The following is a 25710-nucleotide window of genomic DNA, read 5'->3' as shown; positions in this document are numbered from 1 at the left end:
TATCCTCCAGCCTGTTTTTTCCTCTAATAAGCTTCGTGCATTGCAAATGCTGCACCAGGTAAAAGAGGGGTAAGCTCCTAACCTTGCATTCAAAAACTTATCACGCGGATAATATTTTAACTTCATAACGTACGCAAACAAACAAGCAGGTTGGGTGATTAGTCTCCATCCCAGTTTAGCCAACAGGGCCGTATTGAACATTGCTAAATCCCTAAACCCCATACCCCCAAACGCTTTTGGACTACACATCGCAAACCAATTACACCAGTGAATGCCTTTATTAGTCTTTAAATTGTGCCACCAAAATTTACTGATCAGATTTTCTAATTCTTTACAAAACAATACTAGTAATTTAAAACATTGCATGACGTAGATCGGAAGTGCTTGTAAAATTTATTTAATAAAAACTTCTTTACCACCAAAGGAAAAATTATAGATACTCTAATTCTTCGATTTTTGAATAACTCTTTCTTTTAGTTCTAGGAATGCACCCTTCTTTCTCCTCCCTACCATTGTTGGTAAACCCAGATATTTTTCTGGATTATTTGAATTCGGACCCCCAAACCCCCCTATTTGCTCTTTAAGGTCGTCTTGTACATTTTTCCTGAAGTAAATCAATGATTTCTCGAAATTCACCAGTTGTCCAGAAATACTCTCGTATTCATTAACTACTGATTTCATTGAAGTTGCGCCTTTCATTGTTACTTTCCCAAATAATATGCTGTCATCAGCAAAGAAAAGATGGGTGATAGCTAGCTCACCTCTGCCCACTCTAGCCCCTTCAAATTTTCCTTCCCTATTAGCCTTATTTAGGAGCTTAGAGAAGCCTTCTGCACATATGATAAATAAGTATGGGATTAGTTAGAGGTGCTCATGAGCCGGGTTGGACCGAGTTCAACTAAAAATTTAGGCCCATTTACTAGGCACGGGATTGGCCCGACCCAAAAAATAGGCCTAAAATTTTGCTCAAGCTCGACTTGGATAAAAATACTAAAACCCGGGCCCAACCCGACCCTCCTGTATTAATTTTTTATATTATTTTTATATAATTTTTAAATATATATAATACATAAAAATACTAAAAACATCAAAATAAATATTTCCCAACAAATTGAAAATAAATTTTAAAAAATATGAAGACTTAAATAACACTAAGATAAATTCAACTTAATAAGCAAATGCCTCTAAAATAATAACAAAATTAACAATAAACTAAGTTTTATACAATATCCAAACAATAACAACAAAATAATAGCAACATAATAGTAAAATGGTAGCAAAATAGGGAGAAAACAACAATAAAATAATATTTAAAAATGAAAACAAAAAAAGCATATTTTTTTGTCCTTTAGTGAATTCAGGTTGGGCCAGGCCTGGGCAAAAAATGCCTTACCCAAGGCTTGACCCATTTTTAAATGGGCCTTATTTTTTTATCCAATCCCATTTTTCGGGCCTATATTTTTTCCCAAACCCTCCCACATTTTGGGCGGGCCTTCGGGCCAAGCCAGGTGGCTCGACTAATGATCAAGTCTAGGCTTAATGGGTCTCTTTGTCTTATTCCTCTTGTTGGTTTGAATTCTGTCCCTTGAATCCCATTAAGTACTACCGAGTATGACATTGTTCTTACGCACCTCATTATAAGATCTATCCAACTGTTGCAAAAGCCTAACATTTTCATCATATTTTCAATATAATTCCATTCCATTTGTCATAGGCTTTACTCATGTCCAATTTTAAGGAAAAATATCCTGTGCCTCATCTTTTCTTTTTTCTTTTTGAAGGAATGTAAAATTTCATAAGTTATTAGAATGTTATCAGTTATTTATCTTCCTGGGACAAATGCACTTTGCGTTTCTTCGATACATAAGTGTAGCATCCTTCGGAATCTATTAACCACCACTTTTAAGATTAATTTGTAGATGACATTACAAAAACTTATGGGTCTGAACCGTCCCAAATTCGTAGGGGCTTGTACCTTAGGGATAAGCACAATATTAGTTTTGTTAATTTCCTCAAAATTCTTCCTATTATTCAACACTTGGAGGCAATAATTAACAACGTCATTTCCTATAATATGTCTGAATTTTTGGTAGAAAAAACGTTGGGTATCCATCTTTTCCAGATGCTTTGAGAGGTGCCATACTTTTTAAAGCTTCCACCACCTCTTCTTCTTTAAATTCTTTAACGAGTTCCTCATTTAAATATTCTGTAATGCACAGTTTTATTTTGCTTCTAAGCCTTTCACCACTTTGTAATGGTTTGGAAGAGAATAGTTTTTGAAAGAAATCAGTCGCAAGTTCAATAATGGCGTTGTCACCCTCCACCCATCCATCCCTTCCATCCTCCAGAATCTTTATTGCATGTCTTCTTTTGCATTGGGTTACAAAATTATGGAAGAAAGTGGTGTTTCGATCCCCTATTCGTAACCAATTAGCTCTTGCCCGTTGTTCCCAAAATAATTCTTCCTTGTCAGCTTTCATATTTAGTACTAGTTTAACTTCTGTTAATTCAGCCAAGGTGTCTTCATCTGGATCTTCTTTATTTAAATTGTTAAGTCACAAATTTAATTCTTCCCTGGTCTTTCATCTGGATCTGCTACTAGATTTATCCCAAGATTTCAATTTCAATTTCAGATCTTCTAATTTCTCTGGCAGATCATTTTCTCTCAAATCCCACCATTGACTGATTAACTTTTCAAAATCGTTTTTCAGTACCCAGTTAGCATTGAATTGCACTGGCCTTTTACTATTCGCAAATCTCCCTCTTCCATGTGTCATTATATTAATAATTATAGGACAATTATCAGAAATGCTATGACACTTATGTTGGACTGAGAAATTCGGAAACTTTTCCCACCATAATGGATTTGTCACCCCTCTATCAAGTCTTTCACGAATGTTATTGTTTGGAAGTCTATCTCGTTCCTACGTAAACCATTGACCTGAAAAGCCTAAATCATTCAGCTCATAATCTTCCAAAGCCTCTCTGAATGCCAACATTTGTCTTTTCTCCCTTAACCTACCCTATCTTTTTTCAAACGAGAAAAGTATTTCATTAAAATCTCCCATAACAAGCCATGGCATTTGGTTGCTTCTTTTTAACTATATAAGGCGGCTCCATGAATCCTTCCTTTTGTGCTTAATTGGCGAACCATAAAAACCTGTAAAGCGCCAATACTCTTCTCCACTATTTTCCATAACTTCAATGTCAATATGAGATCTAGAATAGCTTATCAGTTTAACAATTATTCATTCCTTCCAGCCAAGAGAAAGTCCCCCTTTCGATCCGTTCGCACAAACATCAATTCCGTTTGCATAGCCACACATTTTCCTTATTGCTTCCATTCTTATTGAATTGACTTTTGTCTCAATTAAAAACAAAATTTGAGGCTAAAGTTGTCTCAAGCTATTTTTGAGACGTTTAACTGTTCGCGGTTGCCCCAAGCCACGAACATTCTAACTTAAGATTTTCATTGCGACCGGTCGGCCTGCTTATTAGCAGTCGCAGATATTTCATTATTGATCGTAGAACTTGATCGGTTATTTTGATGAACCCCTTCTATTTGTTGAATCCTCTATCTTTTCTTTCCATTAATAGGTCCGATTGGCGTTTCTTTAAGTACCTCATTTGCTTCTATTATCATATTATGCTTTGCCTCGTTTTCACACCTTCGATTTACAGATTCATTAACTTGATAAATCCTATAAAATCTTCTGTTTAATTCATTTTCCACGCATTTTCCTCTCACATTATTAAATTCCTCCTCTCCTTGAGATCACATCTAATTCATTTTACGAATTTCTTCCATGTCCATGTCGCTATTGATCACCTCTTTTGGTTCCTTTCGATGCCACTTACTTACAGTTTTTGATTCCCTCATTGGTGCCGCTTTTAAAGAAATATCCCAACCAAATTCAACTTATTGAGATCTCAATGAAATACGGAGAGGACAGAAGCTTTCGTCGTGCCCTAGATGGCCACACAGAAAACAAAATAGAGAAAGTCTTTTTATATTGAAAAGTAGCGTAAGTTGACTTATCTTTGCCATACACTATTCGTTTCTTTCTTTTTAAGGGGCTTCGGACATCCAAACATACTTTGATGTGCATGATCTTCCGTAAACCCTTTATTAGAATCTTTGTATCATAATCCAAAAATTCCCCAATAAAGTTGCCCAATTGTCTTGCCATGCCTTCCGACATTGAACCCAATGGTAAATCATGTATTTGCACCCAAAAATTTGTGTAATGTAAGGGGAACAAGTAACGGATCCTCCCCTCTCATTAATTTATGAAATATTATTAGGTGTCGATTAAAGAACCAATGAATACCATCGATCAACCTTTTTAAATAAACTTTATTGTAGAATCGAAATAGAATCCGTTTTTCCTCAATCTCTGATATGGTAACCCCTTCAATAGGATGCCACAATTCAGACAGAACATTCCTTAAGGATGGGAAGTGGATTGAACTATCTGTTAGCACTAGAGGTGCTCATGGTAAAATGCGGCTGACCTACAACCGCTTCGAAATATGGGAGGGTTTGGTTAAAAATATAAGCCCGAAATATGGGCTTGGGCAAAAAAAGAGGCCCGTTTAGAAAAAGGGTCGGGCCTCGGGCACCACTTTTTTGGCAATAAATATATTTATTTTTTAAATTTTAAAATACTTTTTTATTATTTTTTAATTTTAAAATATTTTTAAAATATTTTTAAATTTTTTTAAAATTTTAAAATATTTTTAAAATACTTTTTTTAATTTTTAAAATAAATTTCTGGTATTTACTAAAAAATAGGCCGGGCCGGGCTGGGCCCGGGCTTATGATTTTTTCCCGGGCCGGGCATGGGTAAAATTTCAGGCCCATATTTCGAGCCGGGTCGGGCCCAGGCCCGGGCCTAGGACCCGGGCCAAATTTTTTTTATGGGCCCAGCCCATGAGCACCTCTAATTAGCACCTTGCCTACTAAGCAGAGCCTGAAGTCATCGTCTCCTTCGTCAATCTCCTCTTATCCTGAAATAGGGTCGTCTTCCAAATCCTCTAAATTTAGATTAACAAAGAAAACCTAATCCAAAGAAAGGCTAACTTATGTTAATTGCAAATAATTAATAACTTACAAATATATTTAATGTTTTAACAATTGAAGCAATGATTTAGATTTTCTTTTTACAACTTTTAAATAGTTGGTTCAAATTTTTTTGTTTAAATAATTATATTGATCCGTTTTTAATCCAATTAACCAATTTAATCGGATTTCAAGATCAACCACCACAATATTTTTTTAATATTCAAATAAAAAACCTAAAATATACAACTTGAAAAATAAAAATACTTAGAAATGATCAAAACAAAAAACGACGAAGAAGGAGAGAAGAGAAATAAAAATAAATAAACAAGCAAATAAAAGGCGGCTGCTTTGACACCAAAACCAGAGAGAGTTTCTCTTTCTCTCTCTCATTTTCTTATGTGCTAATTGATTCCAGCTAAAAGAGATCGCATCGAAAAAAAGAAACCAAAAAATTTCCCTACGAAACAATAAAATTCGAGGAGATCCTTGAGTTTAAATCGCTTTAATATTCTTCTCGGAAATTGAACCATTCTAAAATTTTGATTAGGTGTTTGAATTTGTGATCGAGTTTTTTGTTTTTATTTTTTATGGAAATTAGGGTAGAAGAGCCCCTTTCCTCATGGTGGGTTTTAGGGAGTTGTTCAAAATGGTAGGGAAAAAGACTCGTGGGATTCGAATAATAGAAAACTACGTTTGAGAATTTGATAATTCAGGTCAGATTAACTACGTTTGAGAATTTGATAATTCAGGTCAGATTTACTCTCCTTTTTTCTTAAAAAAAATGTTTTCTCTCTTTTTTGAATGATTTCGTTAGGGTGTAACGATACGAGGAAGGGGCTAGGATTAGGTTTTGGTGCAAGAGAAATGGAAGAGACTGAGCTTGAAGAAGGAGAGGCCTGTTCAAATAATGACAATGACGATGCTTATGATGACACATTCGGCCCCAAGAATGATCTATCTTCTCTCTCTTACATTGTAAGCAAACTTGGTGCTTCTTATTTCCTCTGATCTGCAAAAAGCTGGCTTTCATTTTTTTTTAAAAAATTTCAATGTTCATTTATATTGTTTTGACTCGTTTTTATTTCTTCATTTATATTATAATTTCAGTTTAAATGTTTTTACCGTTTTTGTTACTTTCTTTATAACTTATGATTGGCTTTTAATTTTTTATTCCAATATTGCTAGTTTTGTGTGGTTTATGATGTACGTAGCTAAAGAATTTAGCTTTTAAGAGGTTTAATTAGGTGAATAGAATTGTTTTCTACTACATGTGTAACGTGGTCATAAATGAAGGGTTTTGTTTAGTGTGTATGTAGTGGTGTATTCATAATTTTATGGTTTTCGAGTTGTTAGATGCGAGTTAGACACATGTTTACCGGAGAAGGCAATGCACACATATATATATTTTTTGTTACAACTCACACACCTTTTGCAGGAGCAAACACTGGGTTCAATGCTCATAACTTTGCTTCCTTGTATAATTATGGTAATCTTGAATGTAACATTCATAATTGGAAGTTAGCTAAGTGAGATTCAAGTGACATTCTTTTCACTTTTGTTTTGATGTAAGGTTGGTGATGTTTTATTGTGGTAATGTTGAATATAACCTTGGGGATTTTGTAATTGGAAGTTAGAGAGTAAGATTCATGTGCATTAGTTACCTTATATAGTCTCCTTGTCTTATTAATTCTTTTAGATGATAATCATAATAAAGCATCTAATTAAGGGAAGATAATTTTTTTGTGCAATGTGTCTAGCATGATCATAAATAATTCTTTTTGTTTTTGGTAGTGGTGTATGAATGGTTTTAGGGTTTTTGAATTGTTGGATGTGAGTTGGACACATGTTTAATGGGGAAGGAATTGATTGTAACTTTTTTCCATGTAAGGTTGGTGATGCTTAATTATGGTAATTTTGAAATTAACATTCGTAATTGGAAGTTAGCAGCTCTATAGCTCAGACTCACCAAAATGGGAGTCACACATGTGTTGGCATGACACCACATGGCACTGGCAGATCTTGCCACTAAGTTTTGGGGGATTAATTGAGAATTTTCAAAAATTTTGACGAGCATAATTAAAACTTTCAAAATTTTAGAGGCTTAATGAGAATTTACAAAAAAAAAAAAAAAACTGAAGGGGTCTAATTAAAATTTTTAGAACTTTTGGAAGGCTTAATTAGAACTTTTAAATAATTTTGGGGCCTAATTAAAATTTTCAAAAAATTTTGGCCCCCCTGGCTCCTATGACCATCCGCACCTACAACATGGACAAGGGTGTGGGATATGTGTCCAATTCTTTAATCATTAAGGTTAAGGCTAAGGCTCAATTAAAAATAAATGGCTCAAACAAGAATATTAGTCTAACCAGTTTTCCCTTACAACAATCATACCTAAAAAAATAGACAAGATATCAATATGGTCTTCATCCATTATAATATTCACCTAAATTGAAATTAACTATCAAAATGAAACAAATAATTCATGCAAATTATATTTGTGTAAATGTATATATTATATTAAAGTAAATGTAAAACGACTCCTCACATGGTGAATCAAGTGTCTTAAGCTTTAAGGCAATTGACGAGTCTGAGCAACATAGGTTAGCAGAGTAAAATTCAAGTGGCATTTCTTGAATGTTCGCTTCAATGTAAGGTTGGTGATGTTTTATTATGGTAAATTATGGGAATTTCTTAATTGGAAGTTAGGAGAGTAAGATTCAAGCTCATTAGTTAGCTTGTAGATCTCATTGCAGTATAAATGCTTTTAGAGGATTAGCTTCTAAGAGCTAGTGTAATGGTGTAGGATTATATGTATATAGGCCTCTCTCTTATAACTTTTCTGATGTTTGTTCTTAGTTTCTCTCCATGTGTTTATGATCTTTTTAGTGATGTGTGGCTCCTGTAATGTTTTTTAAGGATGAGAAAATTCAACATATTCTTGGACATTTTCAAAAGGATTTTGAAGGTGGAGTATCTGCAGAAAACCTGGGTAAGCTGGAAGAAAAAGAGAACCGTTGTTCTTTATGTCAAGAGTCAATATGTTGGAATTCATAGTTTGTAATTGATGAATTCCGGATTTTGATTCTTGGCATTTGTACAGGGGCAAAATTTGGTGGGTATGGATCATTCTTACCTACTTATCAACGTTCTCCTGGCCGGTCTCATCCGACGAGTTCACCGAAAGTTCAGAATTGCAATGCACCTAGATTTCCTAACACGATACAATTGGAGGTAAAAGTTTCTTTATTTCTCTTTTCCTCACTTGAAAGTATGGTTCAATTTGTATAAGGGAGGAATCTTTTGCAGGATGTTGGTTGATTTGAGAAGTCCAAGTTAAAGTGAGCACTTTGTTTGTTTTGTTATATAGGATGGTCGTCATCCTACAAATTTTGGAACCTTCCATGCTTTAAAGGCATCATATGCGAATGATTCAATTAAGCAAGAGGTCAGCTTAACATCTCCTCATGCTCATGAGCTTGCCACCAGGTGTGAATATGCGGACAAGAAAGTTTCCAATCTGCCAGACCAGAAAACATTGAAGCTACGAATCAAAATGGGTTCAGACAACTTTTTGACACAAAAAAATGCTGCAATCTACAGTGGTCTTGGCCTTGATGTCTCACCATCTTCCTCCTTAGATGAGAGCCCTTCTGAAAGTGAAGGGATGTATGGGGGCACTCAAGAGCCCTTATTTGAATCTCCAACCAGTATTCTTCAGGTAAATCCTCCATTTAATGTTTATTATTCTTCTCATTAAAGGAATGTTTTTCTTTATCTTTGATCTTATATTTTCTTACATTTGATATACCTAAAGTGATTGAAATATTTTCTTTTATTCTGAATGTATTTGAGCAGTTGATGACTTCCTTCCCGGTACCTGGGGAAGCACTATTGTCTCCTCTCTCTGATCATCTACTTAACTTGATTGTGAAGGAAAAAATCTTAAAAGAGAATATATCGAATTCTGGAAAGGGTGATGAAATATTATTAGGAGATGAGAAAGCAAATTCAGACTCAGTGGAGAAAAAGGATTTTCTGGTGGAAAGGAACGGTGGCAGTAAAAGGGAAATAAAGAATGGCAATGGTATCATGTCAAAGAAGGAAGTAGATATTGACGCATTGCCTTGTGAGGATCTTGTTTCAAAAACATTAGAGCTTCCTCTTTTATCTAATCCATATTCTGCTGTTGGCAAGGTAAAAGATAATAGTATAGCAAGAAATAAAGGTGTACATCATGTAGCTGTGGAGGAGTCACTGGAGCCTATACTTACCCAAGATATTGGCTGGGAGAATCCAAGGGTTAATTCAGCTCAAAAGGTTCTGGAGGAACAAAAGACAAGTGTTCTAGATGATAATTCAGGTTGCACGAGAAAATATGAGTATATTAAAGCAGAAAACACTTATAATTTTGTTAAAGCTGAGTCTAATGTTCCAAAAGGTAGCAAAGCTCTAAATAGTGAAGCGGTAGATCCTCTTAGGAAGAAGAGCAACCTGAAAGCTACATTGCAGGAACAAAACAATCTGAAGTTGCCTTCTGCCAAGGAGCAAACCTTCTCTGGTGGAAAAAATAAATCAAAAAGCAGTCATGGTCAAGGCAGTCTAGCTGCCGAGGTACCAAAAGATAGCTTGAGGGTTGGTTCTTCTTTGATGCTGAAAAATAAGCAGACTGCTCATGTGAACAATAATACAAACAAAAAGGACTTGGGAGACCAAAAATTAGAAAGACCTTTTCAAAAGGCTGAAGATAGGGATAGAGATTTTTTTGGAGATGTTGGAGAATCAGAACATGAAGAGAACCTAACAAGTTCTTTAGAAATTCGTTCTAAAGATCGACTGAAGGAAGATGATATGATTGGAAAAAACACATTAGCCATTAATAGTTCACATAATGGCAGACGAAGTGGTAAGAAAAGAGAGGATTTACTGGCAAGCAAATCATTCGCTGGAGCAACATTGGATATTGCTTCTAACTCTGGCTGTGTGAACACAGTTGGAGCTTCCCTTGGAACTGCGGCTCCTGTATTGATAAATGAAAATTGGGTTTCTTGTGACAAGTGCCTGAAGTGGCGCCTTCTTCCAATAGGCTTAAATCCTTCTGATTTACCTGAGAAGTGGGTATGCAGCATGCTTAACTGGCTGTAAGTTCTTTATCACCCCTCTAAATTTTTATAAATATAATGGTTCAGAGTTTAGACTCCTAGTTTTTTCATACATATGTATTGTTAATATGGTGTTGGAGTGAACATGAAATGGTTTTGGTGGTTAACTTTGTGATGGATTCTCTCTCTAATATTGTTTGTGTTGTAATTGTTTAGGCCTGCAATGAACCACTGCAGTGTTGATGAGGAGGAAACTACAAAAGCTGTTTTGACATCGCATCAAGTTCCTGCTGTAGTGAGTCAAACTAATTTGCAAAATAATCTTGACAGTACTATGTCCAGACTAAAATCAGCTGATACCTTACAGCCTGAACAAAGCCAACAATGTTCTGGTTCACATGCCATGCCCCCTTCTGGAAGGAAGAAACATGGTTTAAAAGAAATATCAAATGCAATGGACAAGGATGGGCCAACTCCTATGAAGAAGAACATCCAGGCATCAGTTCTATCCGGGAGTTCAACTGATATAACTAAATCTCTCGTGGTAAGTGGATCAAGTTTATGTGATCCTAGAAAATGCGGCGTGCCTGTCAAGAAACACAAAAGTAAGCAGAAAAAGAAGCATAAAGTGTCAGAACATGGATCTGGTGGAGGTATTCTTTCTAAATAGATATTTATTGTAAAGTTAGAGCTACTTTTCTAAATTATATAACATGTTTTTATAAAATGCATGCGATTAGGTGATGCCAAAACTTCAAAGATGAAAGGAAAAAGGATCTCTGATCAAGATTCTTTGAGGGCGTCCAAGAAAATTAAGTCTAAAAGTTTGCATCTTGTTGATGAAAATTCAATGTATGAGCATGCTGGTAAGGGGGATCTTAGCACGAGTAATGATCTGCCAACCGCATCTACAGGAAAGGATCAACCTAAACCCAGTCAACTTTCTTCTTATAATGCTCCAAAGTTGGATACGGAGGACAGACAACAGGTCTCTGGTAAAAGACCAAAGGACAAAGTTCAGGTTTCCTTGGCTGATGGATCAGTGGATCTGGTAAATTTTGATGGTGGGGAAGTTTCAAGGAAGAGAAAAGCTGATGAATGTATTAATAATCAATTATATTCAGGTTCCTATCAAATTATGGGGAACCACCTCCAGGATGGAACGGTGTGTGCCAAAGAAGAGTTCAGCAAAAATAAGTACAGGCAGGAAAAGAAGGTCAGGTTATCTACGACTGGGGGGAAGGATACCTCTTCAAGTAAAAACAATGGTAAGCTGGAGAAAAAAAAAATACATTCAAAGAATCACCATAGTGGGCAAGAACTAGATAGCACTCTGTCCCAACGTCGCTTATGTGGTACAGAAGATAAGAATGGTGGTCAGTTAGGTGGCAGTAGAGCTAAGGCTTCGATTGAATCTTCTCCTAATATCAGAAAAGTGCAATTTATGAATGGTAGTGTTGATTATTTAGGCCAAGAGGTTAAATATGACATTGAATTAACAACTGCTGATGAACACCTTGATGAAGAAAATCAGAATGACAAACATGGTGATGACAATGTCTCTCAGCCAAGAAAGTCGGGCAAGGGGTCCTCATGGTCAAAGGATAGAAGTCAGAAATTTAAATCTGATTATGTGGATGAAATGCAAGGTCGTACGCCTTTATGTAAGGTAAAACCTAAGAATGGCAGAAATAATTTTCAGGAGAGGCTTGGAGTTAAGTCTAATGGAAGTGAGAATAGATCTGTTGATGATAACAAAGAATCTATGGGAAAACTATCCAGTGAGAGTAGTAAAAGAGAAAATCAAAGAAATGTTGGTCAGTCAGATGCTAAACCTGATGAAACTGGAGGTCAAGATGTAATGTGCACTGTGAAGAAGAGTATCATGCAGGATGGCAATGTTAAAAAATATATGAAAAGATTCCATTCTGACAAATCTGATCGTGCGGAAATTGCTTCTGGGAGAGGGAACTCACCATCATTACCACCCTCCGGAGGAACTCAAAATGAGATACTGACTCATTGCCCCCACCCTAATGGGTCCCAAAAGGGAAATAGAGCTGATGGATCTCAAAGTGATGATGCTTTGAAGGTACAAAAACAAATAAAGGAGGCTGATCGTCAAAATGGGGCTCAGCACTGTAGTTCAAGGCATACTGGACATAGGATCAGGGGCATTAATGCCCCTAGTCCAATGAGAAAGGATTCCCCAAACCAGGCAGCTACCAATGCTTTGAAGGAGGCTACAGATTTAAAGCATATGGCTGACCGTGTCAAGGTTTTACCTTGTTTCCTTGTAAATAATTTGTTGCATTTTTATTTTGGCCTAGCATCTATCAAGCTTGATTTTATCCTTTCTGATTTTTGAAAATTCTCTTAGAACTCTGGATCAATTGTGGAGAGCATCGGACTTTACTTCCAGGCAGCATTGAAGTTTCTTTATAGTGCTTCTCTACTCGAATCTTGCAATAATGAGGGTACTAAGCATGGAGAGATGATTCAGTCTATGCAAATATATAGTAGCACTGCAAAACTCTTCGAGTAAGTTAAAATTTAGGTGTTATAGTCCATTTTCTCTTTCTTTTAACACTTCGTTGGAACTTGGTCTTGTTTTAGCTAAAAAAGTTTCTTGCAACGTGGAATCTTCTGTTATTGCATTTGGTTTTGGGATGATTTATTTTTTGTGGCACCTTCTTTTACTTTTGTGTGGTTACTAATTGATATTTCAGGTTTTGTGCCCATGAATATGAGAGATTAAACAAAATGGCTGCTGCTTCTTTGGCCTACAAGTGTACAGAGGTGGCATATATGAGAGTCATCTATACTTCTCATGCCAATGCAAGTAGAGATCGACATGAGTTGCAGACAGCTTTACAAATGGTTCCTCCTGGTAATTCAAAGAACCCAGTGATTGTACTGGCTGCATTCCTTGATGCTTCTCTGTCTAGCCCATAAACTTGTAATTGTTGTTTCTGGCTCTTCTGCACTTAGTGATCAAGGAGCAGCAGCCTCGCATATTTATTCTGGAATCTTGTTGTTTAATTTATGAAAATACCTCAACCTGAGAAGGTTATGTTTTAGTAGCAAGGCAGAAATTGATTGCTCTGCATAAATGTTTAGTTTACTTGCTTACTTCCCATGAATTTCGTTTTTTTTTGGGGGGGGGGGGGGTAGTTCGAAGAGAGAATGTCTAGTTGCTATTTGACATTTAAGATGTTATTACGAATTTGCTTTTGGAACTAAGTTTAGGCTGGCCCTGTCGGAATATATACATATGAAAAGATATTTTCAATTCTGCTCATCGTACTTCTATCTCCCTAGACCCTTTTCACCTTTTTTTTTCCCTTCTGTATGTTAATTTATGGACATTAAATTTATTTGTAAATGTTAAAGTTTCACTGAATGAGACAAATTGAGAGCTAATTTAACTTCTTTTCTTGATATTGATGGATGTTTCGATATCAGGCGAGTCTCCTTCTTCTTCTGCCTCCGATGTTGATAATTTAAACCACCCAACAACAGCAGACAAGGTTGCTTTTTCAAAAGGTGTTAGCCCTCCCCAGGTTGCTGCAAATCATGTTATTTCTGCTCGAAACCGTCCTATCTTTGTGCGGTTCCTCAATTTTGTAAGTGTAGTTTTGCTTGTATGTGATTTTGAAAGTGCAACTCATGCGTTTATAATGGTATGCACTTGAAAGCATTACTGAACATTCCCTCCCCAACAAATGCAAACCTTTTCCCCATAATAGTTCTTCCTTTTGGTCTAATGCCCGAAAGCTTTTGTCACATTCTTACGAACCCTTTCTTCCCCTATAACCTTGAACCAAAGACTACCGGTTTATGTATGTTGAAATTGGACATGTGTTTTAAAACTTTGAGCACAAAAGATTCTTTAATGAATTGTCTTTTGTCTCTCTCTAATGATCATAGATTGTCATTTTATTCTTTTTTGGCTTGTATATCTTATATGAGGGTTCCATCATGACCAAAATCAAATGTGATATGAGTTGCAGGCACAGGATGTAAATTATGCCATGGAAGCTTCGAGGAAATCACGAATTACTTTTGCACATTCTAAATCAAGTTTGTCAGGGGATGAAAAGGGTGAGGTTATATATTCTGTGAAAAAGGCTCTTGATTTTAACTTCCAAGACATAGAGGGGATGCTACGTTTGGTACGCCTTGCAATGGAAGCCGTTATCCACTAAGAAAGAGAAAGTGGTTAATGAGCATGATTTATACTAGGAAGGAATTTTCCTTTTTATGGTTTATCCTTGGTGACGAAGTCCTTGAGGAGAAAAGAAATGGAATGGTCAGTTTCTGCTGCAATGCATAACAATTATATTGAGAAGCTGACCAGTGCCTGCTTTCTAACACCCCTTTTACACGTACGTGATGCAAGATAAATCTGGGATTTTTTTGTATATTCTTTCACAAGCTTCAATTGCATTTTGACATGGAACATGCTTTATTAACTTTCTTCTCAAGATGGTATTGAAGATGTGATTTGTAGGGCTTATATTTGATATCCTTCCAAGTTGTATAAATAGGTGACCACACTCCAAAAGAATTGTGGTTGAATAAATTTTTTTATAGAGAAATCCCACTATAGGTTGAAGCATAGATCGGTAGAATTCTAATAGTAGAGTTCGCCATTGTTTTGGCATTAATGTTCCTCGGAGGGAGTTTTGGGTCACCTTACTAATTACTTTGTTAATACAATTTTACTTAGAGAAAAATACTAGGATATGCAGCAGCAATTGCTTACCCTTTTGCCACAAGGACTTCTATTTTATCAGTTCAAGCATCATAAAGCAGAACACTGTAGTTCACAATCTCAGGTTTGCCTCTCGTGTCTGCTTTAAAAACAAAATTGCAACATTGAGGCAATATTCTTTCCCCTTCTTTCCCTTGCCCTTTATGTTAGTCGAACTCTGTTACATGTCGGATACGGGTATGCTTCTGTTATATTTGCATACCCATTAGACAATGGTGTCATATTTGCATACCAATGTCTGAATATTTGTTAAACATGGCATTGGATATGGGTACTTCAAGAAAGATTAAGAGTCGGAGGAACATAGCTTGCCCTAATCCATTCTGATTTTGTAATCTTTCAGTTTTACATCTTTTATTTCTATTGGTGCAGGTAAACCACCATAGTACCTGTCATGGTATGCACATATGATTAATCAAGATGAGTTGAAACAATATATGAAAAAGATTGGTGCCAAATTCTATGGTAGAGGTCCAAATGAGTTTACCGGAATAAAATTTCTTTTTCTTTTTTCCCTCTAGAGGTTGGCGCACTCTTTGTTGTTTATTTGATTACCTTCATTTTCTGCTCTGGTATACCACGTTTGCTTCTAACCATTCTTATTTTTTATTGCAGTCAGATATTTATGTACCGTAAACATGTCTTTCTAATGGTTCTAAAATTCAGAATGTGGCAAGTGCTGTTGTTTGTGGGAGACATCATTCTATTATCTTCAAGTTGGCCATCTTGATGCTGATAGGTAAAAACACTTCCACTGGCCATTGTTGTTCTATTGAATGGATTGTTTTCTTCTAAGGCTTTGTTTCTCATTGCTTTTTGAAAGTGTTTTTGGAGCCATAAGCAATGCTCAACAGACAACTTTTGAAGTCAAAAGTGCAATTTTTTTTAGCTTTTGCTTTTGGAAAAGCAGTTTTGGAGCCAATATGACATTTTATCCCTTATTTATAATCTAATATATTTTATTTAATATTTATATTGGGTATATAATTATTTTCCTATTGAAATTTATTTCAAATACATAACATTATATATTTAAATTTATAATGGTTATATTTTAATCGTTTTTAACATATAGATTATATATTCAAATTAAACATCACAAATAATTAATATTCATTGCTTACAAATATTTAAAATTTATATTCCATATATTAAAATATTAATGAGTTACAATAAATTATTTTTTTATATTCTTACTAAAATATCATAATATTAACAAAATTGAACATTATGTGAAGCATATTTTTACTTCACAATATATGTCTAAAATGGATATTTTATTTCTCAAAAGCATTTTTTGACTGTAATATTATACACTTAAATTTTAAACCACACTTTTCATAAGCACTTTTTCACAACACTTTTCAAAAATACTTTCCAAAAGCAATGAGGAACTAGCCCTAAATGTCTCGGCAAATTGCGTCCAAGACATGTAGTTGGACTTGGGAGGCATTGTAGTTTCAATAGTTCTTAGGGTAACTAATTTAACCGACCGAAACAATTATAATTTGGTTTGATTGAGCTGGTTTCGAATTGAAAATCAGTTTATTAGGTTAGTTTGGTCCTATGTTGCTTGGACTTGGGTACGGGTGTCAGGTGCTGGTATGTGTGTAGGCGTTTGACTTGGGAGGGCTTATAGTTTCAGTAATTCTTAGGGTGAACATTAATCAGTTTAAACTAATTTAACCGACCGAAACCATTTATAATTCGGTTTGGTTTAGCTGGTTTCGAATTGAAAATCAGTTTATTGGGTTAGTTTGGTCCTATGTTGCTTGGACTTGGGTACGTGTGTCAGGTGCTGGTATGTGTGTAATAGAATTTGACAACCTCAATGACCAAGCCTGATTCTGGGTATTCTTCGGACCGAGTTCTAATAGTTTACATACACACGTCTGGTTTACACTCTCAAGTGGGAAAAGCTAGTAATCCGAGTATGAAGCATGCCACTACTGTTGGAATGTTCATGTTTGTAACTTTATGCTCTGGATCTATATGTTAGTCTCTGTTAAATTACGCGGTATCCGTTGATTTCATTTCAGGTTGAATAATATGGGCAGTTGCATTCATCGGGAAGCTGCCTATGGATCGATGGCTATGGTGCTCTGATTTTTCATTTTTATTAGAGTATCCATGTCTGGCACGACACCTTTTATGTGATGCAACTTCAAATGAGCATGGAGATATGATCTTCCAAATAAAACCCAACGTACTGGTGTTGGCGTCCATGTTTTCCAACTTTTTCACCTAAAAATATCCTCCATGTGACATTTAGAGGACAAATTTTGGACTGACGTTTTTTAAAAAAATCTCATTACTAGGCAATGACTCTTATTTTAATCAAGTTTTTCTACAAAATTGGACCCAAATCTGATTGCTGTTATATATCATGTCCTTGTTCAATTGTGTTTTCCTCTTTTTTTATCTCCTTTTAAGGATTGATCATTTCTCTAAGGATCCATGGATGATAATCCAGACCGGATCGGGTTGGTCCGGCAGTGTAATCAGTAAAATGCTAAAAGAATTGGTAGAATTAGATTTGTTATTCTACTCAAATTTAATTTTTAAACAAAAAATTTCATTTTAGTTTTTTTACGAATAATTTCTCCATTTTTTTGAAATTTTCCAAGTAAATTTTTCATAAATATCTTTAAAAAAGTAATTTTAAATAAATAAAAGCAATCAATTATTCTTATATAATTTCTTTTGAAAATAGCTATTTTTATGATATTTTAAGTTATTTTACTAATTTAAATATAAAATATTTATTTTTACATCATAAAAATTAAATAAAAATAATAGATTTTTGTTCCCAAAATCTTTTATATTTTCAAAATGGATCGAACATCACAGTTCAAATTTACATGCTAATGATGATTAGTGTATCCAAAGTACAATTTTTGTATTATATATGTATTTTGTCACAATACTTAGAATTTTTATAATTTTTCTCATCTCATAAATAGATAGATAATGTTATTCTATATTGATAACAGTACTCATGCTAATCACAATCAACAAAAATAAAATAAGGTTAAATATTGCTAATGTGATTTTGCTTTAATGGCAAACTCGAGGTTTTGAGATTTTAATTATAATGTGTATAAATTAACTACTTAATTTAAGTTTAATTGATTTATTCAATTCAAATAAATGGAATCTTTTTAAGATTATGTGATGTTTTAGGATTCACCATCAACTTTACAAAATTAATCTAATGAATTGCCATGCCACAACTGCAATTAATTAAATTTTTTATTTTTAAAAATTGCTTTAGAAACAAAATTATTTATTTTAAAAAATTAATAAAAAATGAAATATTAAAATGATTTTTTTTCTTTTTGTAAATTAGAGTGCCAAACTTTAGATTACACTAGAATAAATGATGTTAAAAGATGCATTGGATTTTAAGCAATGACTTGATCAAAATAAATTAAATAATGATTCTAATTTCAGTTATTAAAAAGAAAGAATTCCAAAATTTGGTATCCCTGATTCTGAAATTTAGGGATAAACCAAAACTCAATCTCTAGTATTACTTAAAAAAAAATATGATTTCTTATGAACTAAAGAAAAGTTGATGGGAAAATAAAGAGAAAAGGGAGCCAAAAATGATCAGATAATTGTAGTCTGACTTTTTAGTCAACATTTATGTTTTTTTCAGAACCAAAATATCATCATCTCAATCTCCACTTTAACTAATCAATAATATGAGAGAAGGCTCAGAAGGATCCATTGGTGATTTTTAATCACAAAAAAAATGGCTAAATAACCATTCATAAAATAGGTAGTTTTCAACATCATCGCCTTCAATAATGAGAGAGGAAGAAATCAAAGGTCAGAAGAAAAAAAAAAGATCAAAACTATGAAATTGGCGAATCGAAAGATTCGAGCAAAGAAAAAAGCGAATTCATGGCGTCGGCTTTTGGCTGCGGGGTTGGACTTAGCGGAGGCGTGTATAAATAGACAATTCTTTAAATTAGGGTTAGGGTTTTTACCTGTTGGAGAGAGACGGATAAGAAGGGGCAAGCTTTATCACGATTTTACCCCTGTTCATCGGATTTGGGCTTTCAAGGAATTCTCTTTCATTACTATTACCCTCAGGCCTCATCTAATTATAAAAATTTATAAATATCATAATCAATTATTTAATTTTATTTTTTATCTCTAAAATAAAAATGAAAATACTCAAATTCAAAATAATTAGGAAATCAGAAAAAAAATTATGTATATATTTTGTAAGTTTTTATAGTTAAATTGCCAATATATATAATTTGATAATTATTTTATAAATTTTATAATCAAATATAGAAAAAAAAACATAATTGACAAACTATTAATATAATTTATTCTAAAATTAAAAAGTACTTGTAAAATCCTAAAATGTTGGTCTGGTTGGACTGGATGAAAGCTTGATTTTAAAATTTCCATTAAGTCGAAACTTGATTTATCAAAATTTATTGTTTCAAAAAATGATAAACTGTCAAAGTAGTCATTTTTGTTTGTTTCATGTTATATTTTAATCATTTACGTTATCGCATTGTAATATTTTAGTCACTGAGCTGTTAATTGTCGTTAACGATGTAACGATAAGCTGACGTGGCACGCTAAAGCATCATTTCAAACTAAAATTTTAGGCTAAATTCTATAATTGGTCTTCTTTTCTTTTAAAGTGTTTTTTTAAAAATATTTTTCATTTGTTAAAATTAATACACAAGCTCGCCTAACTCAAAAAAATTAAATTGTTTTTAAAAATAAAAGTATAGAGACAGAGAGTAGCTTTAACAAATGAAAAACATAGAAAACTACATTAAAAAAATGGAGAAAGGAAGAAAATAAAAGGAGAAGTAAAAGAAAATAAAAATAAAGAAAAACAGTTAAAAGAATATAAAAGAAAAATTAAATTGCTCAAAACGAAAAAAAAGAAGAAAAAGAATCGATTGTATAAATTAACATAATTTTTTTGTTTGAAATGATGATTTAACGTGCTATATCAACTTACCATTATACTGTTAACGATAATTAATGAATTAGTGAATAAAATGTTACAACGCAAAAGTGTAAATAATTAAAATATAACTTGAGATAAACAAAAATAATTATTTTGATAGTTTACCTTTTAAAAAATAATAATAATTATTATATTTAAATTTAATTATAAAAATATAACTTCATAATATCAACAGTCTTCATGTTACTTCCTCTATTGCTGCTTATGTAAAAGGCAGCTGATTTCTCTCCATGTATTGTGCTCGGATTCGAGATTGGACCGGCGCGGGGCGGAGATAAGAATTTTGGATTTTGAGTTAATTTTAAAAAAAAAAAATTATAAAAAATCATATGAACCGATGTTAAACATTTAGAACAAATACATCTAATCCGCTTGAATAAAGCCAACAACTATTTTTCAAACATAAGATTTACAATAATCACACGGCAACAACAACCATTTTTAAATAAAATGCTAAATTTATAATCAATCCTAATTTTAAAGGATTTTTATTAATAAACCTCTTAAAGTTATTACTTGCGATGTTAGAAATCTCATACAAAATCAATAATCCCAAAATCATTCAATAAATTTAAAAAAAAAATTAATCTATCATAAGAAAAACTACAATCCTAATTTTCTAAGGATTAATCAATAAAGCATGAACAGAAAAGAAGAGTTGTTACCAAATTGAAAGACCAACCGGCTATTCTTTTCCCACTGCACCATTTCTGAAAATGGCACTCACAACAGGCCTACTGCGAACACTTTCCGAGCTATTCTGTGGAGTCTCCACCGCCTTTCGCTTCCTAAAAGTGGTATTCCCAACCGGCCTACTGCGAATTCTTTGTGAGTTAATCTCTGGAGTCTCCGCTGCCGTTCGCTTCCTCTTGGGACTGAAGAACCCACATTCAAGAGCCTCTAATGCTTTAGTGGTTAATGGTCGGTTCCTGGTACTTTGCCTTCGATTGTGCACTACTGGCTGCTGATTCACCTCAGCAACTTTATCAGGTTGCATGGTAACTTCGGACTGATTGAACGATGTATGTGCAAACAAATTCTCACTATTTTGCGTGGTCTCTGTGACGAAGGGGCCCTCCGTTTCGAAATCCATTGAAACTTGACCAACATTCAAGTCTATCAATGTATGCAACTGAGATTTCGTTGGAGATTCTTCTCTATGCAAGCAGTTTTCAGCGACAATGCCTTCCTTTCGATTATCAGGACTGCCTTTGGACAAAGAACCGGCAGGAGACAAGTTTACTGATCCCGTTTGAAAAACCATATTTTCGGAATCATCGAGTGAGTTAGACCGATAGTGCAAATTGTCTTCATTTAACATCCTGTTAGCAGAAACATTTTCAACACTACAACTCGATTCTCCATTGGCGTAATCGGTTAAACCTTGCTCTTTCGTAACCATTTTCCAGTCGTCATCAAGCAGACTTGCATGGTGGCTTTCATGGTTTTTCACTGATACAATGCTCATATCAGAGGTAAGGGGAATTGCAATATTCGAATTACTATTTACACAGTCTGATATTTCCGCACATTCTCCCTCATCAGCCGTGGCCTCTGCAGCATGAGAAACGCTATTTTCTTCGGATACATCTTCCGAGTCATCAGATGTATCCTCCTCAGAATCACTGTATAGACTAGAGGGGGTGGATAAGTTGGCAGCAACTTCGGGAAGTAAGCTTCTCAGCTCTCTAACCTTGGACCGTTCAGTCCCTCGGACCAAACTAGTATCTACAATCGTAAACTTCATTAGATCTCGATTGCAACCAGGATTTCGTGGTTTGAGGTAACGACCATGTTTGTTCGATATAAAGCCAGGATCTTGTTTTATTGCAGGCTCCCACTTATTTTCGTTTTCCTCTCTGCCGTCTTTAGGCAGCTCAATTTCAAGCTCAAGAAGCCCTGGTTCTGATGCAACTTTATTAAGAACATCACTGACGGAATCAAAATAGTGGTTGCCTTTCACTAGTCTCCTTGAAAACTTCTTAACACCAGGCATAAGAAACACCAGAGAATTCTTTGAACCAGAAAAAACCTGATCCTTAGGCTGTTCAGAATGCCAACCTCGAGCTAAAAGGCGAGGCCAAACAGCTTCCCAGAAAAGATCGCTACATCTAGCTTTGCTCAACCTGAAATCTCCGGTTAGAAAGTTGATAATGTCCACAGATGTAAGAGTAGAACATGCTTTGCCAACTGGTATTTCAGGACGAAAAGAAACTACGTGATTGGGTTTTATGGGTTCCATGGCATTGCCAGTGAGATCTTGCTTTCCTTTACCAATACCTACAGCTTCTACGAGCATAGTAATACCAACTGTGTTCTTTATAGTGAATACGTATTCTTTGAAGGATACTTTTCCCTCGCCAAATGTCTTAGAAACCTACAATAATCATAGTTCATAAAACATCATGCGCAAACATTTCTCTCACAAATATAGACCAAATATAACTGCAAAATTAGGTGCAATAGTTCCGCAATGAACTGAGAGTTTGAACTATAAGTAGACTCGATAACAAAAACCGGAGCTCAAACGAAAACCGATAGAGGTTCTTGAAAGTTAGACAAGAATACCAACATAAATAAATGTCTAATTATTTAGAAAGATCAAATGATTGTGTAAAAAAAGTCAGAAATGCACCTCAAGCAACATATCTCGACATTCTTCTGAAACGTGAGAAGACAATCGTGACAATAATTCCTGTTGCCTCCATCCAGTGAACAGCTTTTGTCCATGAACACACCGCCTGCCTCTTAATTTTCGGCAGTCTGACCATCTACAATATCCATCCGACTTGTAGAATTTTCCATAATAGAAAGACAATATCTCTCCCATCCCTTTACTCTCAACAAAGTTTTTCACAAGGATAAGATTTTTCCCGAAGATGTATAACCCGAGAAGAAAACTGTTGAGTTCGATATCCTTCCACACTTCACTAGAAGAGCCTGGAAGCGGATAGAGATCACCATCCACCTGATTTGGCTTAGATTTTGGCTCCATTGGAGAGAGTAAATCAACAACCATCTTAGTTTTGGTTGTAGGTTTATGCTTTAAATACTCTCTCGTGTCGTTCCCATTACCCGACACGGAACCTAAACTTTCGACTTTATATTCTGCACACCAATGGCTTAATGTAATGTGGCTCTCTCCACCGTTTTCAAAGTCAACCGCACCATTTATGCTTTCAGCTTTAGTCTTTGTCCAGATAAGAGGGATAGGCAACCCCATTGGGAAAGGGTTTGGCACACTCGTAACGACTTTTGTGTCAATTGGTTCCTTTACAACCTGTAAACTGCGACATTCTCCAACTAGAGGTGGAATTTCTGCTTGGTATTGATCTCCAACACGAGGAATCACCTGTGGATCTCCGAAAATTTCATCCAAAAAGGAACATGAAGCATGTAATTGTTCAGCAGATTCATCTTTAATGCCCACTATGTCGTTATCCGAAACAGTAGTATCCATCTGCACAATAAGCGAGCAAAAACAATGAAACTGGAAAGAAAAAAAACTAAAATGGAGTTAAGACTGCATAAAACTGGCTTCTTAGCCGTAATATGCTTCAAGATGGTCCTAAATATAAAACATAGGTACACCACCCTTATATAAATGGAATAAAAAGAAATACTATCATTGTGTATGAGAACTGTTCAATATTTCGAAATAGAATTATAGAAAGCATCAGTTTCTACTGCTAGTCCTACATGCAACTGCTAAATACAATTTCCTCAAACTTAAAGGCTTAAGCACAATTTCTCAAAAGTATCCACTGCAATTCAAGATAAAGAATGAACAGAAGAAAACGGAGGAACCCTTTTGCACATGAAAATTCGTAATTACCAGCATTCAATGTGCGGAAAATTCTACCATTTTTCTTAAATTCGAGATCTATCTGTGACCCCCAAGAATTCAACTGCACACTAGGCACTAGAACCATTATATAGCCTAATGTGCTTGTGATTGTTCAGCATGGCATCCTTAGGGTCCCGTGTTGGTTACTGGATACTAAAAAATTGAGAAATGGAGTTCGATATAGTCCCATTTTTCAACTAAACGTAGAACTAATAAAAAAAAAGTTTCAACCAGGCAGGTTTTTAAGCCAGTCTCGCAAAAAGAGTGCCTAAACACAGAAGGTAATATGTTTGACTCGATATGCATTTCCCGAAAGGGTCTAAGATGATTTTGTTGTCCAGCCTAACACGAAACTGGTCGAAAAACTTCATGAATTCAATCGACAAAGATAAGCACTCATCAAAAGGAAACAAACACGCACAAGCGCGCGCACATGTACAAACTAAGGCCATCACCAATGTAAATATATCAAAAGCTATACAATGGTTAAATCTATCATAAGAAAATCAAATTCCAGCATATTTTTTTCATTTACTATAATTAAGACAGATAAATACCAACAACAAGAACCTAAAAAAAACCTTGTGGTTAACGCCATGATGATAAGGCACATGTTAACGTGCCAATTGAACAGTGAAAAAAACACATAAAACCAGAATCTAAACTACGACAATGAAACATAGTTTGTCAATACATAAACATGTCAAACAATTTCTACAGTAAAATGGAATCAACCACCATTGTACAGTGAAAATTAACATGTAACTCAGTTTGACCAAACATATAATCAACCCTCCCCCCCCCCCAAAAAAAAAAAGAAAAGAAAGGCAAATAGGACATTGAAGTAAATAAGCAAGCAATAGAGCGTTTTTTATTTTTATTTTGGTTAAAGAGAAAACATATGGCTAACCTTTTATGGATGAACTTGAAACCTTTATGGATGAACTTGAACGTTAAAACCCACGTCCCAAAATCAACCTGGAAAAATGGGTTTTTATTGTTAACATCTATATACCTCGATTGTCAACCTTTTTTTTTTTCCTAATTTACCAAAAAAAAACATTACTTTTTTTTCTCACTTCACTGTTTTCCAGTTACCGTAAATAAAAAGCAAAGCTAAAAACCACTAGAAAAAAGACATGGAAATGGGTGAAGATTAAGAGAAGATTTTAGTTACCTTGTACAAGAGAGAACTTGGTTCTCATGAATACGAGAAAGCTGAATTGTTGAAGGAAAAAAAAGGAAGGAAATTTTCTCTTTAATTTTGCTGTTAAAAAAGGGGGAAAAAAGGAGATTAAAGCTTGTGTTTTGTTGGGTTTGATTTAAGAGAGTTGAGAGACCAAAGGCGGGTTTCGATTGACCGAAAATGAACATTGTTAATCTATGTTCCATTTTACGTTGGCTTTCGACCCTCGTATTTTAGTAATGGGTTATTTTTCCTTTTAGTCCTTAAACTTTTCAATTAGGTCTATTTTAGTTCCGGATTTCATCAAATTCTGATGTCGTCAGCCTTTTATATTTTTGACCAATATGGGGTCTACTTGTCAAATTCAGGTTTAAAGTGCACCAAAAGAAAATACAAAAATCAAAATGAATCTAATTGATAAGTTTAAGGACTGAAAGTTATATTAACCCTTTAATAATTTTAGGAGATTGTTTTTGGTACAAATGTTAAATGCTAATAGATTGAATCCCTCGGTAGCTAAGAATTTTTCTGAATTTTTAAAAATTGAGTTATTTTATTTGATTATTTCGTCAATAACAAATATTAATAATATTATATATTTTATAATTAAATTTATTTTTATTAGTAAGATAGTAATTCAGGTCAACAATCTAACACATAATTTTGATTTAATTTAATTATATATTTAAAATTTGATTTTCATTCAATAATATGTGATAAAATTTAAT

The 25710-nt window shown here is 34.4% G+C and overlaps 2 protein-coding genes and 2 non-coding genes across 8 annotated transcripts; 1 reads left to right on the top strand and 3 right to left on the bottom strand.

Moving 5' to 3' along the window:
* Positions 1 to 5389: 5389 nt before the first annotated feature.
* Positions 5390 to 17341, top strand: LOC105790447 (cysteine-tryptophan domain-containing zinc finger protein 3). Of its 5 annotated transcripts, none has more exons than XM_052634194.1 (15): positions 5396 to 6040; positions 7982 to 8054; positions 8166 to 8296; positions 8433 to 8783; positions 8921 to 10203; positions 10381 to 10459; positions 10532 to 10817; positions 10905 to 12442; positions 12545 to 12705; positions 12894 to 13054; positions 13630 to 13790; positions 14178 to 14552; positions 15314 to 15464; positions 15557 to 15680; positions 16981 to 17341. In XM_052634194.1, exons 1-12 carry the CDS (start codon positions 5867 to 5869, stop codon positions 14370 to 14372), a joined length of 4593 nt encoding a protein of 1530 aa, XP_052490154.1. In that variant the 5' UTR covers positions 5396 to 5866; the 3' UTR covers positions 14373 to 14552; positions 15314 to 15464; positions 15557 to 15680; positions 16981 to 17341. The 5 variants fall into 5 exon arrangements, with proteins under 5 accessions (XP_052490155.1, XP_052490154.1, XP_052490152.1 ...); XM_052634192.1 differs by having other exon boundaries at positions 5397 to 5778; positions 5880 to 6040; positions 10381 to 10817; XM_052634193.1 differs by having other exon boundaries at positions 5397 to 5814; positions 5880 to 6040; positions 10381 to 10817.
* A 1206-nt stretch (positions 17342 to 18547) lies between these two features.
* LOC128032311 (small nucleolar RNA Z155) lies at positions 18548 to 18626 on the bottom strand. Its single transcript, XR_008188438.1, has one exon. It is a non-coding gene; the product is annotated as a small nucleolar RNA Z155 (small nucleolar RNA).
* A 27-nt stretch (positions 18627 to 18653) lies between these two features.
* Positions 18654 to 18751, bottom strand: LOC128032308 (small nucleolar RNA R41). Its single transcript, XR_008188435.1, has one exon. It is a non-coding gene; the product is annotated as a small nucleolar RNA R41 (small nucleolar RNA).
* A 1656-nt stretch (positions 18752 to 20407) lies between these two features.
* On the bottom strand, positions 20408 to 25147 carry LOC105790448 (uncharacterized). The gene is made up of 4 exons (XM_012618047.2): positions 24974 to 25147; positions 24707 to 24774; positions 22585 to 23409; positions 20408 to 22326 (listed from the first exon to the last, which is right to left on the bottom strand). The coding sequence occupies exons 3-4, from the start codon at positions 23407 to 23409 to the stop codon at positions 20635 to 20637; spliced, it is 2517 nt and encodes an 838-aa protein (XP_012473501.1). The 5' UTR covers positions 24707 to 24774; positions 24974 to 25147; the 3' UTR covers positions 20408 to 20634.
* Positions 25148 to 25710: the final 563 nt, after the last annotated feature.

Source organism: Gossypium raimondii, chromosome 8 (genome assembly GCF_025698545.1).
Source record: "Gossypium raimondii isolate GPD5lz chromosome 8, ASM2569854v1, whole genome shotgun sequence".
NCBI lineage: Eukaryota > Viridiplantae > Streptophyta > Magnoliopsida > Malvales > Malvaceae > Gossypium > Gossypium raimondii.
The sequence above is the reverse complement of the archived record's forward strand: the minus strand, read 5'-3'. Positions and strand labels throughout refer to the sequence as shown.